At 48.9% G+C, this 13,216-nt stretch overlaps 2 protein-coding genes across 8 annotated transcripts in view; one reads left to right on the top strand and one right to left on the bottom strand.

Moving 5' to 3' along the window:
* Positions 1-267: 267 nt before the first annotated feature.
* On the bottom strand, positions 268-1,997 carry LOC148778779 (uncharacterized). 3 transcript variants are annotated; one of them, XR_016037939.1, is made up of 2 exons: positions 1,858-1,997; positions 268-1,583 (listed from the first exon to the last, which is right to left on the bottom strand). XR_016037939.1 is itself a non-coding variant. In XM_088838340.1 (2 exons), the coding sequence occupies exons 1-2, from the start codon at positions 1,607-1,609 to the stop codon at positions 1,019-1,021; spliced, it is 522 nt and encodes a 173-aa protein (XP_088694466.1). In that variant the 3' UTR covers positions 590-1,018. The 3 variants fall into 3 exon arrangements, 2 of the variants coding, with proteins under 2 accessions (XP_088694466.1, XP_088694465.1); XM_088838340.1 differs by lacking the exon at positions 1,858-1,997 and having other exon boundaries at positions 590-1,314; positions 1,384-1,609; XM_088838339.1 differs by having other exon boundaries at positions 598-1,583; positions 1,863-1,960.
* LPP (LIM domain containing preferred translocation partner in lipoma) overlaps positions 1,978-13,216 on the top strand; it is a 772,586-nt gene continuing 761,347 nt past the window's right edge. For 3 of the 5 annotated variants that reach the window (XM_055408177.2, XM_055408186.2, XM_055408120.2), the window contains exon 1: positions 1,978-2,115. The gene's annotated coding sequence lies outside the window, so the exon portion shown is untranslated. Of the gene's footprint in view, positions 2,116-2,200; positions 2,290-13,216 lie in introns of those variants that run through there. The other 2 variants (XM_055408131.2, XM_088838316.1) reach the window with 2 other exon arrangements.

Raw genomic sequence — 13,216 nt, 5'->3', positions numbered from 1 at the left:
AGGAAATGAATGGCTCTAATTATACCTTATTAAATCTTATTAATCCTCATTAGAACCCTATTATTCTTTACAAGTGGGTTACTGGGGAAGGAAAAAAAAAAAAAAGAAATGCTGGTCAAGTCCCGTTATATCTGATGGGGAATGGGTGAATCCATTCTTACTATGTGTGATACCAGGAGTTTTTCATATTAAACAGTACCACTTAGAATGTGGGTTTGCTGAAATATTGAGAATAGAATAAGTGAATTGTGGTGTAAGAGAATAATCTTTTTAAGCCCCAGAACAAAATGTCTTTAGGAGCTCACATTTCCTATTTCAAACTATACCAGTTGCAAAGAGAAAAATATTTCATTATTGAACTTCTCTATTTTCATATTTTTGTATGAATAGATGAGAAATTGAGAGCAAGAGAGATTGATTTGGAAGCAGAAATGTGTGAAGTCAAAGACTTTGCACAAAGAATATTCTTGATAAATGGTTAAGTGCAAAAATATGTGTTTCTGCATTTGTTTAATTCTTGGTTAAAAAAAAAAGTCACACCAAATCCCAAAAGAACCAAGTTTTGGAGATTTCATGAATCAGTAACTCATGGTGTATTCTCAACATTTATTAATATGAATTGGGAGATCAGGACCTCCTCCTTGGGTGGAAAAATCATGGGATCAGTCAGGTAACCTAGACACTGGAGGTTGGTTCAAGTTGCTTGCTGTTTTTGTGTTGGGTAAGTTACTTTGCCTGACTTTTTACCTCAAATGTCAACGATGGGCTACAATTTGTTTCATGAAGATCGTATAAACCTGGGAGAAAGTGTTTTTACCATGTGCTGGGGTGAGGAATGATTAGTTTAGACATCAGGAAGCAGGTCAGAAGTACAAGGAAAAGAGTCTCCAGCCTTGGCGTGCCTTCCAGGCAATGGTTGATGCACATTATAGCCCCCTCACATGGAGCTCACATTTACAAATACCAGAGCAAAAAGTCCTACACAAACCTTCCAAGAACAGTCTTGCCTTTATTGAAACTAATTCACCCAGTTGGTAGTTTTTTTTGAAGCTATAAGCACAAGGTCTGGGTTTCTGGATAGGGTTGTGAAGTAAATTCCAGGGGTTCGTTTATTTGAGCACTGCATGGAGGGAGTTGCCTTGAAGCAACTCATCAGCATGGCTATGCAGGGCTCACTGGCAATCAGAACCTTCCAGGAATTGACCGCGTACGGGGCGCGGGGAAGCTCGGAAATCTTCCCAGGGTGGTCCGCGTTGCCGTCTGACATCCAGCCCGGCTGACTGGTCCGCGGGAAGGAGGGAGTCGGGCCCCTGCCTGCAGACAGGAACATAGCTGGGAGACTGAGCATCCGGCTCCCGCGCCGGGATCTGTGGCGGGCATGACCTTGTACGAGTCGTTTCTCTTCCGAGAGCTTCAGATTTCCCGTGTGAAGTGGACTGGCTGGAAGTTGGTCGGGGCCAGTTCCGACATCCAGGACGCTGGAACCTTGCTGGGAATCCGGGGCGGGGCTCACGAGCAAGATCTCGCAGGGGGAGTCTACGGCAGAGCTCGTCCACCCAGACTCAACCCCCGAGTCTGGCGCCCTAACAGTGGACGCAGGTGCCCTCATTTTTTTCAGTAGCCCCTCGCCCCGGCCGCTTCCTCCTTCCACGTCTCCTTCCTCTTCCTCCAGGGCAAGAAAAGGCTCCACACCTCCCTTTCCCTTCCTCCTCTGCAAGCTCCCCGCATTCCCCGCGTCTTCTCTTCCTCCCAGGAAATCCACCGCCCTCGGTGCACCCACGGGCTACGGCCCCGAGGTGGGCGCCCCCTCCCCCGGCGGCGAGTGCCGCGGCCCCGCGGGCACCCGCCTTCCCATACCTTACATGGACAAATGCGTGCAGGCAAAGCCAGGAATTCAGGCCCCTGACGTCAGCCTCCAGCTCTCAGGGCACCGCACGGGAGACCGAGGGGAGGGGGTGGGGACGGTGGGAGGAAGGAGGGGGAAAGGCACCAACCAGCAGCCGCTCCAGCCCTGCCGAAGTTTCACTTTTTGTCTGTGGGTTCGCTCCCGGGCCCCGCGCGAGCTTTCCCGGGATAAGTAGCTTTAGCGAGCGGGGGAGAGCCGGTCGCTGCAAGGTAAGGGCTGGCTGCGCGGCCCCGGGCGCGGGGCGCGGTGCGGGGCGCGGGGCCGGGCCTGGCCGGGGCTGGGGACAATGGGAGGGGGAGTGCCCGGGCGCCTCCTCCTTCGCCGCTGCCTCCGCCTCCAGCCGCCGCCGCCGCCGCCGCTGCCCCGGCCGCCTCCTCCCCGAGGTATTGTTGCAAATCCTCCTTCCTTCCCCTCACCCTCCGCCCGCGGGCGCCTCGGGAACCCCCAGCCCTCCCCGGCACTAGCGCCTCCGGGGTGGCAGGAGAGCCGGGCGCAGGGCACCCAGCGCGCGCCCGGCCCGGGCCGCAGGGCCCGCGGTGCGGAAGTGCCGGCCGCGGCGCGATCACGGGGTGCACGCGTGGGGGAGGGGGACCCCGAGTTTTTTGGGAAGCCTCGACCGGGGGCTGGGCGGGCCTGGAGGCCTTCCCTGCGCGCCCCCTGCCCGGGCTTTTCAGGACTCCCAGGGGGCGGGGCCACACCCAGCAGCTCTGCGCTTTCGCGGAATCACAGTTGTCACTGGAGAAGGGGCCTAGGAACCCAGGCATCAAGTTCCCCCATTTCCCAGTTGGGGCAACTGAGGCCTAGAGAGCTGAGTCTCCCCAAAGTCGCTCACTAGAGGCAGAGCCGTAACTAAAATAAATGGCTCCCGACTCCGGGTTCCTTTTCTCCAGTCAGTTCTCCAGCACTCACTGTGTGCCGCCCTGTGCTGGGTTATTGGGTCCAGCGGCGTTTAGGGCCCAGACTCTGCCCTCAGGAAGCGCTCAGTCACCCGAAGAACCAAACCTGACCCCAGACAGAAAGTGCAAAGTCCTGGGGAAAAGGCGCGGGGCGGGGCTTGGAGACAGGAGTTTGGTCTCCAGGTCCTTCATGAGGGATCGGAGGCTTTTGAGGGATGGGTGGTTTTTCTGAAGTCAGTGACTGGGGACAAGGAACCAGGGCATGTGCCGGAGGGAACTGCAGAGGCAGAGAAGACTCAAGTGTGGAGAGTGGAGATGAAGCTGTACCTGTTACTGTGCTGGGGACCAGGGGTGGGGCAGCGTGGGTACATGAGATGGGATAATCAGTGGGACTGTGCTTGAGTGCACTTGGACAGAGGGTTGTCTTTGGGACTTTGGGGTGCTGGAGGAGCTGAAGGATTTTTCTGGCTTCCTTTCCCTTCTCAGTGATCCATTGCCTGCTCACCCTGAACACAAAATGCAAAAATTTAGCTTCACCTTTGAGCTTCTTTTCTAGTACCAGACTCATTTAACTTTGTATCCATTCCCCTCTATATTTCTGTCTCCTACCCCCCTTTCTAAATTGCTTGCTTCCCAATAAACCTCATTCTCACTAAGGTGTTAGTGACTTAATGGCCTACCTCTTTGAACATTAGAGCATTTTAAGAAAGCCTTTAAGCGGAAAGAGAAAAAGCAGCTAACACCCTCTTCCCTCCAACTCCCCTCCTCTCCTTCCTCACACCCCTTGCTCTTACAGATAAGGAAATATAAATAAAGGCCCAGAGAAGGTGGGTGCCAGTTCTAAAGTCTACAGTAAATTTTGGTAGCTGGTGGAAGGCCAGAACTCTCAGTAGGGTTCTCTCTATCCCATGACCAGCCTTCTTCCTTCGGAGTCTTTGTCCGCACCAGGGTCAGTCAAAAGGTTGCAAGGCAGTCTTCCAACCTCAGCACCCAGGCTTTAAAACCTAGAGTGTAGATTCTAGGTAAGAAATAAGTAGTTGAGGTTAGCTGTCTGAATAGTGAGGGTGCAAACCTGGAGCCCTTGGGTCAGGCAGCCACCCAGGGTCATGCTCCTCCTACACAGTGGATGGGTCTGGACCTGGCTTTGAGGATTGGCAGGAGGAGAAACTGCTATTGAGCCGGTTACTATGATTGGGACTGATAGAGTAGGACCCTTCTTGGAGGGACATAATACAGTGAACAGTCAGTTCCAGACAGTGGTTGATGGGTGAGGAGGCTTCATTAGGAAGGTCCTTAAAAATGCCAGGCATGGATATGACTTGAAGTCATCATTTGAGAGTTTTGAGCAGGCTGGGACATGAGCGAGAGGGGAGGAACTGGCACTGGGTAATCGTCTGCCGCCCATTCCAGTGAGAGAGGCAATAATCTGGCCTAAGAATGATCAGTGAGTGAGTGCTCATTTGCTCCACATATATTACTGCTTACTACAGGCCGTTGGCAAATGTGAAAATTTTATGGCAGATTCTTTATTTTATTGACACAGATAACTTGTATTTCATCAAAAAAAGTACACTTTTTCACATTTTATGTCAGTTACATTGGGTTGTCTTATAATCACAGATGTGTCATAGTTGAGCAGATCTTCGTCCTAAGTTGATAATGGTGTATCTTACCATTGATAGAGCTGATAAAATTTGTTAATCATACCCTTTATGAATGTACAGTGTTTTGCACTTTATAAAAGTTTCCCATCAAATATTCCATTTGAATCTCAAAAATCCCCTGAGAATTGGGCCTGGTCACCCTGTCATCTCAATTTTATCTCTTGCCTAAGGTCATCCAGTTAATTAGAAATGAACTCAAAATAACAGCCCAGAACTTTGACTCTGGGTGTTAACATGTGACTACCCTGCAGTGGAACTAGCATGGGTTAATTGGGACTAGGAAGAGTCAGATTGAATTTAATTTCAGAACTATTTTGGGGGGTTTTGACCAAGGGCAGAGTGTAACTCAGAATGACTGGGCGGCTCTGTTAGCCCAGAGATTTAATGCATTAAATAGAAAATGGGCAGGGGGATAGTAGATGCCAGGTAACATAATAAAAACAGAGGATGGAGCACGCTGCTATGTTTACACCGAAAGGAGAGGAGTAATGGATGAGGCACATGGGTTCTGGAGCCTACCTGCTGTGAAGCAGGAACTGGCTGACACTACGAATACAAAGATTAGGAGGACATGGTCCCTGTTCTGGGGGAGCACCTGTGTGTGTGTGTGTGTGTGTGAGAGAGAGAGAGAGTGAGTGTGTGGTGCTGTTCTAAGGGTATGTTTTGGTTGCACTGAAGTGGTCCAACATCAGGGAAGCTACCAGAAGGAGTGCTGCCTAAAGAGACCCTTTAGGGCCAAATAGGAGTTGCCTAAGTGGAAAAAGGGCTTCCCTGGTGGCTCAGAGGTTAAAGCGTCTGCCTCCAATGCGGGAGACCCGGGTTTGATCCCTGGGTCGGGAAGATCCCCTGGAGAAGGAAACGGTAACCCACTCCAGTATTCTTGCCTGGAGAATCCCATGGACGGAGAAGCCTGGTAGGCTACAGTCCACAGGATCACTTAGAGTCGGACACGACTGAACGACGGAACGGAAGTGGAAAAAAGACAGAGATGAACCTGTTAGGCATATGCCAACAGATGTAGGGAAGAAGGCCTAAGTTTGAATGGCCAGCAGGAACAGAGTGGTGGGAAATGGAGAAATGGGAGGACTTTCACTTTTGGTAAGCAGATGTAAATTTATCTTGTGGGTTGTTGGAGTCATTAAGGGGTTCTCTAGAGATTTGCATGAAAACAAGGCCCAGTAAGGGCTCTGGAAGCATGTGTGGGGTTAGGTATTGGGATGGTAACCACAGGAAGAAGAGTAACACATTTAGTAACTGGTTGAGTGGAACTGGTGGGCTTCCTGGTGGCTCAGATGGTAAAGAATCTGCCTGTAATGTAGGAGACCGGGTTCGATCCTTGGGTTGGGAAGATCCCCTGGAGAAGGGAATGGCACACCATTCCAGTATTCTTGACTTGGAGAGTTCCATGGACAGAGAAGCCTGGCGGGCTGCAGTCCATGGGATCATAGAGTTGGACACGGCTGAGCGACTTTTACTACTACCACTGAGTGGAGCTGAGACTTTGACCCGGGGCAGTATTTAGGAGTCCGCCCGGTGGGCTTCCGTCTATGGGGTCACACAGAGTTGGACACGACTGAAGTGACTTAGCAGCAGCAGCAGCAGCAGCTCAGTCTGTGCATCGATGGGTGGGGACTTTTCTTGGAATTCTGCCTTGGAAGGCTGCACCCAGCTGGAAGAAGTGAGTTGGAAGAGGTGAGGAAAAGGTAGGCAAAGCTGTGCATGCACAAAGCTCCTATCTGGGTGGACATTCACGGTCTTAAAGGTGTGTGTGAAGCAGAGGTGGAGAAGGGACGAAGGAACGGAAGTGTGATGTGGGAGTCTGTTGTAGATGGCTTAGATGTGTGGAGGAAAATGGTGGTGGCTTCTTAAGGCAAGTCACAGAAATGGGAAAGGACACTGATAAATTGATGAGGACTTCACCTCTCCTGACTTTCTACAAATAGGGTGGGTGGCTGGCCATGGGTTAATGGGATTCATGCTTGGAAACGTAAACCACAGAATTGAGCCTAGAAAACATGTGTTTTTTGATCTTTCTTTCTTAATAATAATATATAAAATTTTTGCCTACTTATTGTGTACTTATGTAATTCTCATACCGATTCATCAAAGTAGGTTTTATGATTATCATTCTCATTTTGCAGATGATTAAATGAGTGTGGTCAAATAAGATTTGTTGTTGTTTAGTTGCTAAGTCGTGTCTGACTCTTGCGATCCCATGGACTGTAGACCACCAGGCTCTTTTGTTCACGGGATTTCCCAGGCAAGAATATTGTAGGGGGTTGCCATTTTCTTCTCCAGGGGATCTTCCCAACCCTGGAAAGTTCAGCCTGGAGAGTTCAACCCTGGATTGAACTCACTTTTTCTGCATCTCTTGCATTAGCAGGCTGATTCTTTACCAGTGGGCCACTAGGGAAGCCGTAAGTAAGGTTACATAACCACTAAGTGAAATGGCCGAGTTTTGGGCCTTTGCTTGATCTACAGCCTCTTCACCACTTTCTTCTTTTTCCACAGAAGGAAAAGTGCAAATTGTGGATGAAAAATTAATCAGTCGATCTAAGAAAGGATTGGAAAATTTTATTTGAGCCAAATTTGACGATTATAACTTGAAAGAGCATCTCACAAAGTTCTCAGAACTGTTTCACCCGTTAGCAATCCTCTGTCCACGGACTTCTCCCGGCAACAATACTGGAGTGGGTTGCCATTTCCTTCTCCAATTAGAAATCAAGGCTCAGTTTCTAAGTTTTTTGAGACAGAGGGCTGTACGTCACAAGATGTTATTATCGACAGTTAATCCAGATCTAAGCATCATCCTGGTGGGTCATGTGAAACCTTACCAGATCAAGAAGGAATGTTATCTTGTAAAGAGTTGTCTCCTTGGTGCTAGGAGAATGTTGCTAGTTACGGTTGAGCAGGGATTCCTGCCAATGGGGGAGAGAGAAGGCCAAAGGGCAGAGAAGAATTTCTATGTTTACATTTCTTTTGCCATAAAATATGAATTTTGTTTCACAGAATCACCGCCGTCAGGGTTCTTCCTCAGATTTTCACCCAGTACTCACTTTCACGGGGCCTCAGTGGGATCATAATTGAGGGTTTCCGTGGGCCAGCAGACTTTTCACTTCTGTGCTGATGCTGCCCCAGCCAGGGAGGAGTAGAGGGTAAAGGGCTGGGATGATGAGCTAAAGATGATGGCAGCGGTGGTGGTGGTGGTGGGTGGGGATCAGGAGGGCTTTTGTTACTCTTTGAGCAAAGGAGGGTGTTGTTGGATCTGTGTTTCAGAGAACTCTGGTGGCAGAGTCACAGCAGGTCAGGGCCAGAGATGGGGACACCACTTAGGAGGCTGCTGAAATGTTCCCGGTCGGGAAATGCCGGGCCTGCATCAGGTCAGCAGAGAGGGAAAAAGTTGTTTGCTGTTAGAATCTTATCAGGGAGCTTAGTTCCTATTCTTGTTCTTTTAGTTATTTGCCAGCTTATCTGCCTTGACTGAAACAACTGTGTTATGGACACCAAAGCTTGTAGGCAGCACAAGTGGCAGGCTGGCACGCAGCTCATGCCTTAGAAGTGAGGACTGGGGTCTTGATGACCAGAGGGACCCTATTCCTCCTCTTGCGAGTGAGGAAACTGAGGCCCCAGGGAAAGGACGGAAGTGCTCAGTCACACCCTTGTCAGCTGAGCTGGAGCTGGGCGTGGCCCTTACTGTCTTTCCTGTCTTTCTTTCAAGGGTGTTTTTGATTCTCGTTTTGCTGAGCCTGGCTGGACACATTCCTTCTCCATTCCACCCCCACCCCACTCCCAGCCCCAGGGGCTTTGCTTGGGAGAATTTGGGAGGGAATATAACTTGGAGATCCTTGTTACTGGGCTTGAACTTTGTTCTTTGCCCTTAGAAAACAAAGCGATTCAGAGAGTTGAGTTGCGGTGTCCTTGTTGTTTTGGGATTTATTTCTTTTTCTGCCACTTATGCCCGTCGCTTGTTGGCAAGAACCGAGCTTCTGACTCCGTGATACCGTCAAGGTTCCTTGCCAGTGACTGTCCGCACTCTCAGTCCTTCTCTAGTTCTACTTATTTTTGCTTGCCTAAAGGTTTTCAGGCTGCCAGTGTTAGATCCCTTATAGGGTAGATCCTGCTCTCTTTTCTTTCTGTCTTAAACCTGTCCATCACGACCCATTTGATACAACCCATTAGCATTTCACAGCCTTCGGAGCACTTTTTATGTGGTGAATGTGTTTTATGGTTGTTTTTATTACTTAGCTTCCAATTGCCATCCAAGAGATGGGTCTGCAGGATCAATCTTGTCTCCCAGAGAGTGGGCAAAAGTTCAGTGGTGAAGAACCTCCGCTGGGATGCTTAAGTGGTAGTGTGAGAATCAGATCCCCAGCTAAAGCTCCTGTTCTGCTTGTTACTTCACTTTTGCTGGTGAGCAGAGATAATTGACGTGAAAGCCCTGAGCAAGCCCTATGCTCAGGTGAGAAACTGTTATTATTTCATAATGTGCTAATTAGTAACAGTAGCTGCCGTGTCGGTGCCTTCGGAAGGCAACTGAGAATCTGGTTGGAGGCCCCAGAGGGGTCTGGGCTTCAGATGCTATCATTTCAGGAGTACCATCACCAACTTGGTTTTGGGGGTGAGAAAACCAAGACCTGTGTTTGAGCCACCCATGAGCCCTGTGATCTTCAGCAAGTTCCAGAACATCCCTGAGCCTCAGTTACCTTTGATTATAGCTCGTATGATCTACCCCAATGCTAAATGGTTGTGTAGTGTGTAATGTGACTGTGAAGTGGGTACATGGTCAGTCACTCAGTCGTGTACAACTCTTTGTGATCCCCTTGACTGTAACAGGCTCCTCTGTCCATGGAACTTTTCAGGCAAGAATTCTGGAGTGGGTTGCCATTTTATACTCCAGGGGATCTTCCCAACCCAGGGATCGAGCCCAAGTCTCTTCTGTCTCCTGCATTGATAGGTGGATTCTGGATACATGTGGCTAATTTTTGGTGCCCAGTGAAGTGTCTAGCCCACAGGAATGGCACCTTGTCCTTCTAGAGCAGACTATGGGATTTAGACTCGGGAGGCTGTAAGTTCAAGTCTTAGCTGTGCTACTTAATGGAGGGTGCTCCCTGGGGAAGTGACAGGCGATTTGGTGTACTGATTTACTCATTTTTAGACATCTTGTTCATGAGGGTACCACTGTTGACAAATGTCAGGTTGCAAAGTGGGGTGAGTGCCACAGACATTCACAGGCACTTCCAGGCTGCACAGAGAGATGGTCTGTCACCAGTGAATGGTTGTCCAGTGTTTCTTCTCCATTGTGACCCTTGCAGTCTCTCTTGGTTTTTAAATTTATTTTTATTTAATTTTTTTAATTTGAGAAAAATCAGGGGTTTTCCTGATGGCTCATCAGGTAAAGAACCCTCCTGCAATGCAGGAGACTCAGGAGACTCCAGTTGGGTTCCTGGATCGGGAAGATCCCCTGGAGAAGGAAATGGCAACTGGCTTCAGTATTCTTGCACTGGGAAATCCTGTGAACAGAGGAGCCTGGTGGGCTACAGTCCAAAGGATCACAAAGACGCAACTGAGCACGCACGAGTATCACGAGCTGATATCTGTTGGTTTGTGGAAGGGGATCACTTAGGAACGCTTCGTGGGGCAGGTCCACTTTGTCTTCACCATACAGACTTCTGGCAGCGCAGGATGGCGGTCTCTCTGCAAATCTGGGCGGTGCTTGTTCTTTCGGATCACGTCCCAGATGCTGCTGAGGATGACCCAGGCGTTCTCCGTGATGGCGGTCCACGCGTAGGTGGCCTGCTTTCCCGGGCCGTATCTTGCTCCATCACTGCCGCGACCCCTTGGCCGTCTGCTGCCGGCTTCACATCCACAGTCTTTTGGCGAAAGAGTCCGTTACCGTGGAAGCAGTTGCGGGCCTGTAGGTTCCTGGGTTTCGCGCTGTGCCTCTACTTGTTCCTCTCCAGGGCGAAGCTGGAACGTGACCAACCTCCTGACCAACCATTGCACATGTGGGGCCGCTCCTCTTGTGGAGAGGGAGACCGAGGCCCCGCCGGGGTCCGGGCCCTGTTGGGTTTGGTTTGTGCAGTGTTTGTGCTCTGCTCCTCCTGCAGTCATTGCTCTTGTCCATCCTCTCATCAGAGCCCCCTGTAGTTCACAGGGAAGGCTGGTGCTGAGGGGCTATTTCAGGCCCTCCTCAGAAACTTGTGTGGGAATCTTTCATGGGGCAGGTAAGCAAGAGGGGCACGACAGGGCAGGGTTGTTTCACTCAGTTCACCTGAATCCGGAAGTGTGCTTTGGCCTCCTTCCATCCCCACTGTGGGCAGTCTTCCCGACATAGTCATGGTCAGCATTCCTTAGTCACTCAGGCCATCAACCAGCAGCTCTGTCGCCGTGGTGCAGAGAGCTCGAGGAGGGAGAGGTACCTACTCCATCTAGAGATGGTTGTGGGCATGTGTACTGCCAGTTCCTTGGCATTTTTAGGAGCTTGTTTTATTGTTTGTTTTAACAAATTTATTTGGCTGCACTGGTTCTTAGTTTTGGCAGGTAGGATCTTTGATCTTCATCACAGCATGTGGAATCTTTAGTTTTGACATGCAAACTCTTACTTGTAGCATGTGGGATCTAGTTCCCTGACCAGGGATCTGACCCAGGTACTCTGCATTGGGAATGCTGACTCTTAGCCACTGGACCACCAAGGAAGTTCCTAGGAGACCACTTTTTGAACTCTAAGGGAATCCTGCCCTTAATGTTAGTCTCAGTTTCCTGTCTGTAAAAAGGACTGTAGCAACAGTGCTTGGTTCAGAGGTAGAAGGACCATACTTTCTGGTTTTCCCAGGACATCCCTGGTATGCCTGTATCCTGGTGTAGTAGTAAGAGTATTTCACTCTCAGAGGTGTTCTGATCGAAGGTTACCCTACTTGTTAGTACTGAGTGGGGTTGTATAAGTAATAAAATGCCAAGAAATGTTTTTGTCATAAGGGATGCTATGTGCTCAAGAAATGTTTGTTCAGTGAACTAGTTTTATAAAGATTAAGTTTGAGGATATTTGAAGGGAAAGTCTAGCTTGTAGACAGTTAGAGTTTATTAAGGTTGATAAAAATGTGTTAATACCTGTTTAGAACATAAGCAAGTGCCAGGAGAGTGGTATGGATGGACTACTGGAGGTCTCTGGAAGGTGTGCAGCAGCTTGTTGGAAGGGCTGAGCCTTGGATTAAATACTGAGGGACAGAAAGGCTTGGTCCAAGATTCCATGGGGCAGCTAACATTGCTCTGGCTACTTACAGTTAAGAAATAAGATTGCATCTCTGTCCATGTGTGTATTTTATTTATTTTTTATTTTTAGTCACGGATCTTAGTTCCCTCATCATGAATCGAACCCAGAGCCCTTGCAGTGGAAGCTTGAAGTCCTAACCTTGGGATCTCCAGAGAATTCCCCATATATGTATTTTAGATGGGTTTTTTAATCTATTATTTTCCATCCAGTAGCCCATCTTCATGAAGATCTGTAGCTGTAAGTGTGAAAGCCTAGTGTGGTACCAAGTCCTGTGCCAAGAGGTCACCAGAGTAACCTATACTTATTCTTCTAATGAATTTCCAGAGAAAATGCTTCTTTTGTTTAATTCCCAGGAAGAAAACAAAAACATGAAAAGCAGTTGGCACCTAGAGCTTCTGTCTTGTTTGTATGAAAACCAGTCATTTTCAGGAACTGGAGGAGGGAGTTGCTCCCCCAAGGGCAGGGTGTGCCCTGACTTGTGGGAAAGGCAAACTGCAGTGACCTGGAGGGTAAGGAGACCTTTTCTTAGAATGAGGTGAAAGTCAGGTCAGTTTTCCTGCATTCTGGTTGTTTCCAAACTGGATTTCTCTTCTTGGCTGCAGTAATTTCCGTTGAAGACCAGGAGGGTGCCAGTAATGACAGCTGGATGGGACCACCAAGACCCATCTGTCTATTGGTTTGATGCATTTGTGTGTTCATTCATTCCACACCAGATGCCAGGTGTACCTGTGAATGAATGAGTGAAACTCTAGTCTGGGTTTAGGGGATGGAAACATGAATGCTGTGCCATCCCTGTCTCCAGAAGTCAAGAGAGGATGTAAAAGTATCTGCAGAAAATATCTGGTGGCTCTAACTGAGCGGTGACTAACTAGGGACTCCAGGGAAACTTCACAGATAAAAAGAGTGTTATTTGATGGAGTCTTCAAGGATGAATGGGGATTTGCCTAGTGAAATAGAGGAGGAGAGGATCACTGAGCAAGAGGAGTAATATGAGTAGGTGAGAAAGTGCATGTGCTGTGTTCTGTGTGCTAAGTTGCTTCAATGGTGTCTGACTCTTTGCGACCCCATGGACTGTAGCCTGCCAGGTCCCTCTGTTCATGAGATTCTCCGGACAAGAATACTGAAGTTGGTTGTCATTTCCTCCTCCTGGGGATCTTCCTGACGCAAGGATTGAACTCAAGTGTCTTATGTCTCCTGCATTGGCAGGCTGGTTCTTCACCACTAGTGCCACCTGGGAAGCCAAAGTGCATGGCACTTAGAAATTGGAAATTCCAAATCTTTGGAAATTGGATTCATTGGGGATGGACTGCAGAGTAGAAAGGCCATGGAGATAAGGGTGCAGGGGTGGGCTTAGGTTGAGAAAGGTCTTGATTGCTGACTGAGGACTTAAAACTGCTATGAAAAGAGAATCACCTAGGGAAAGGAGGTGATTAGGTCTGTGTTTTAGGAATGTGACGGGTTATGGATGGTTAAAGGGGGT

This window comes from Moschus berezovskii, chromosome 1, assembly GCF_049115385.1.
Source record: "Moschus berezovskii isolate FMDL1 chromosome 1, NW_MosBer_1.0, whole genome shotgun sequence".
In the NCBI taxonomy this organism is placed as follows: Eukaryota; Metazoa; Chordata; class Mammalia; order Artiodactyla; family Moschidae; genus Moschus; species Moschus berezovskii.
This window is presented reverse-complemented; position numbering and strand designations above follow the sequence as displayed.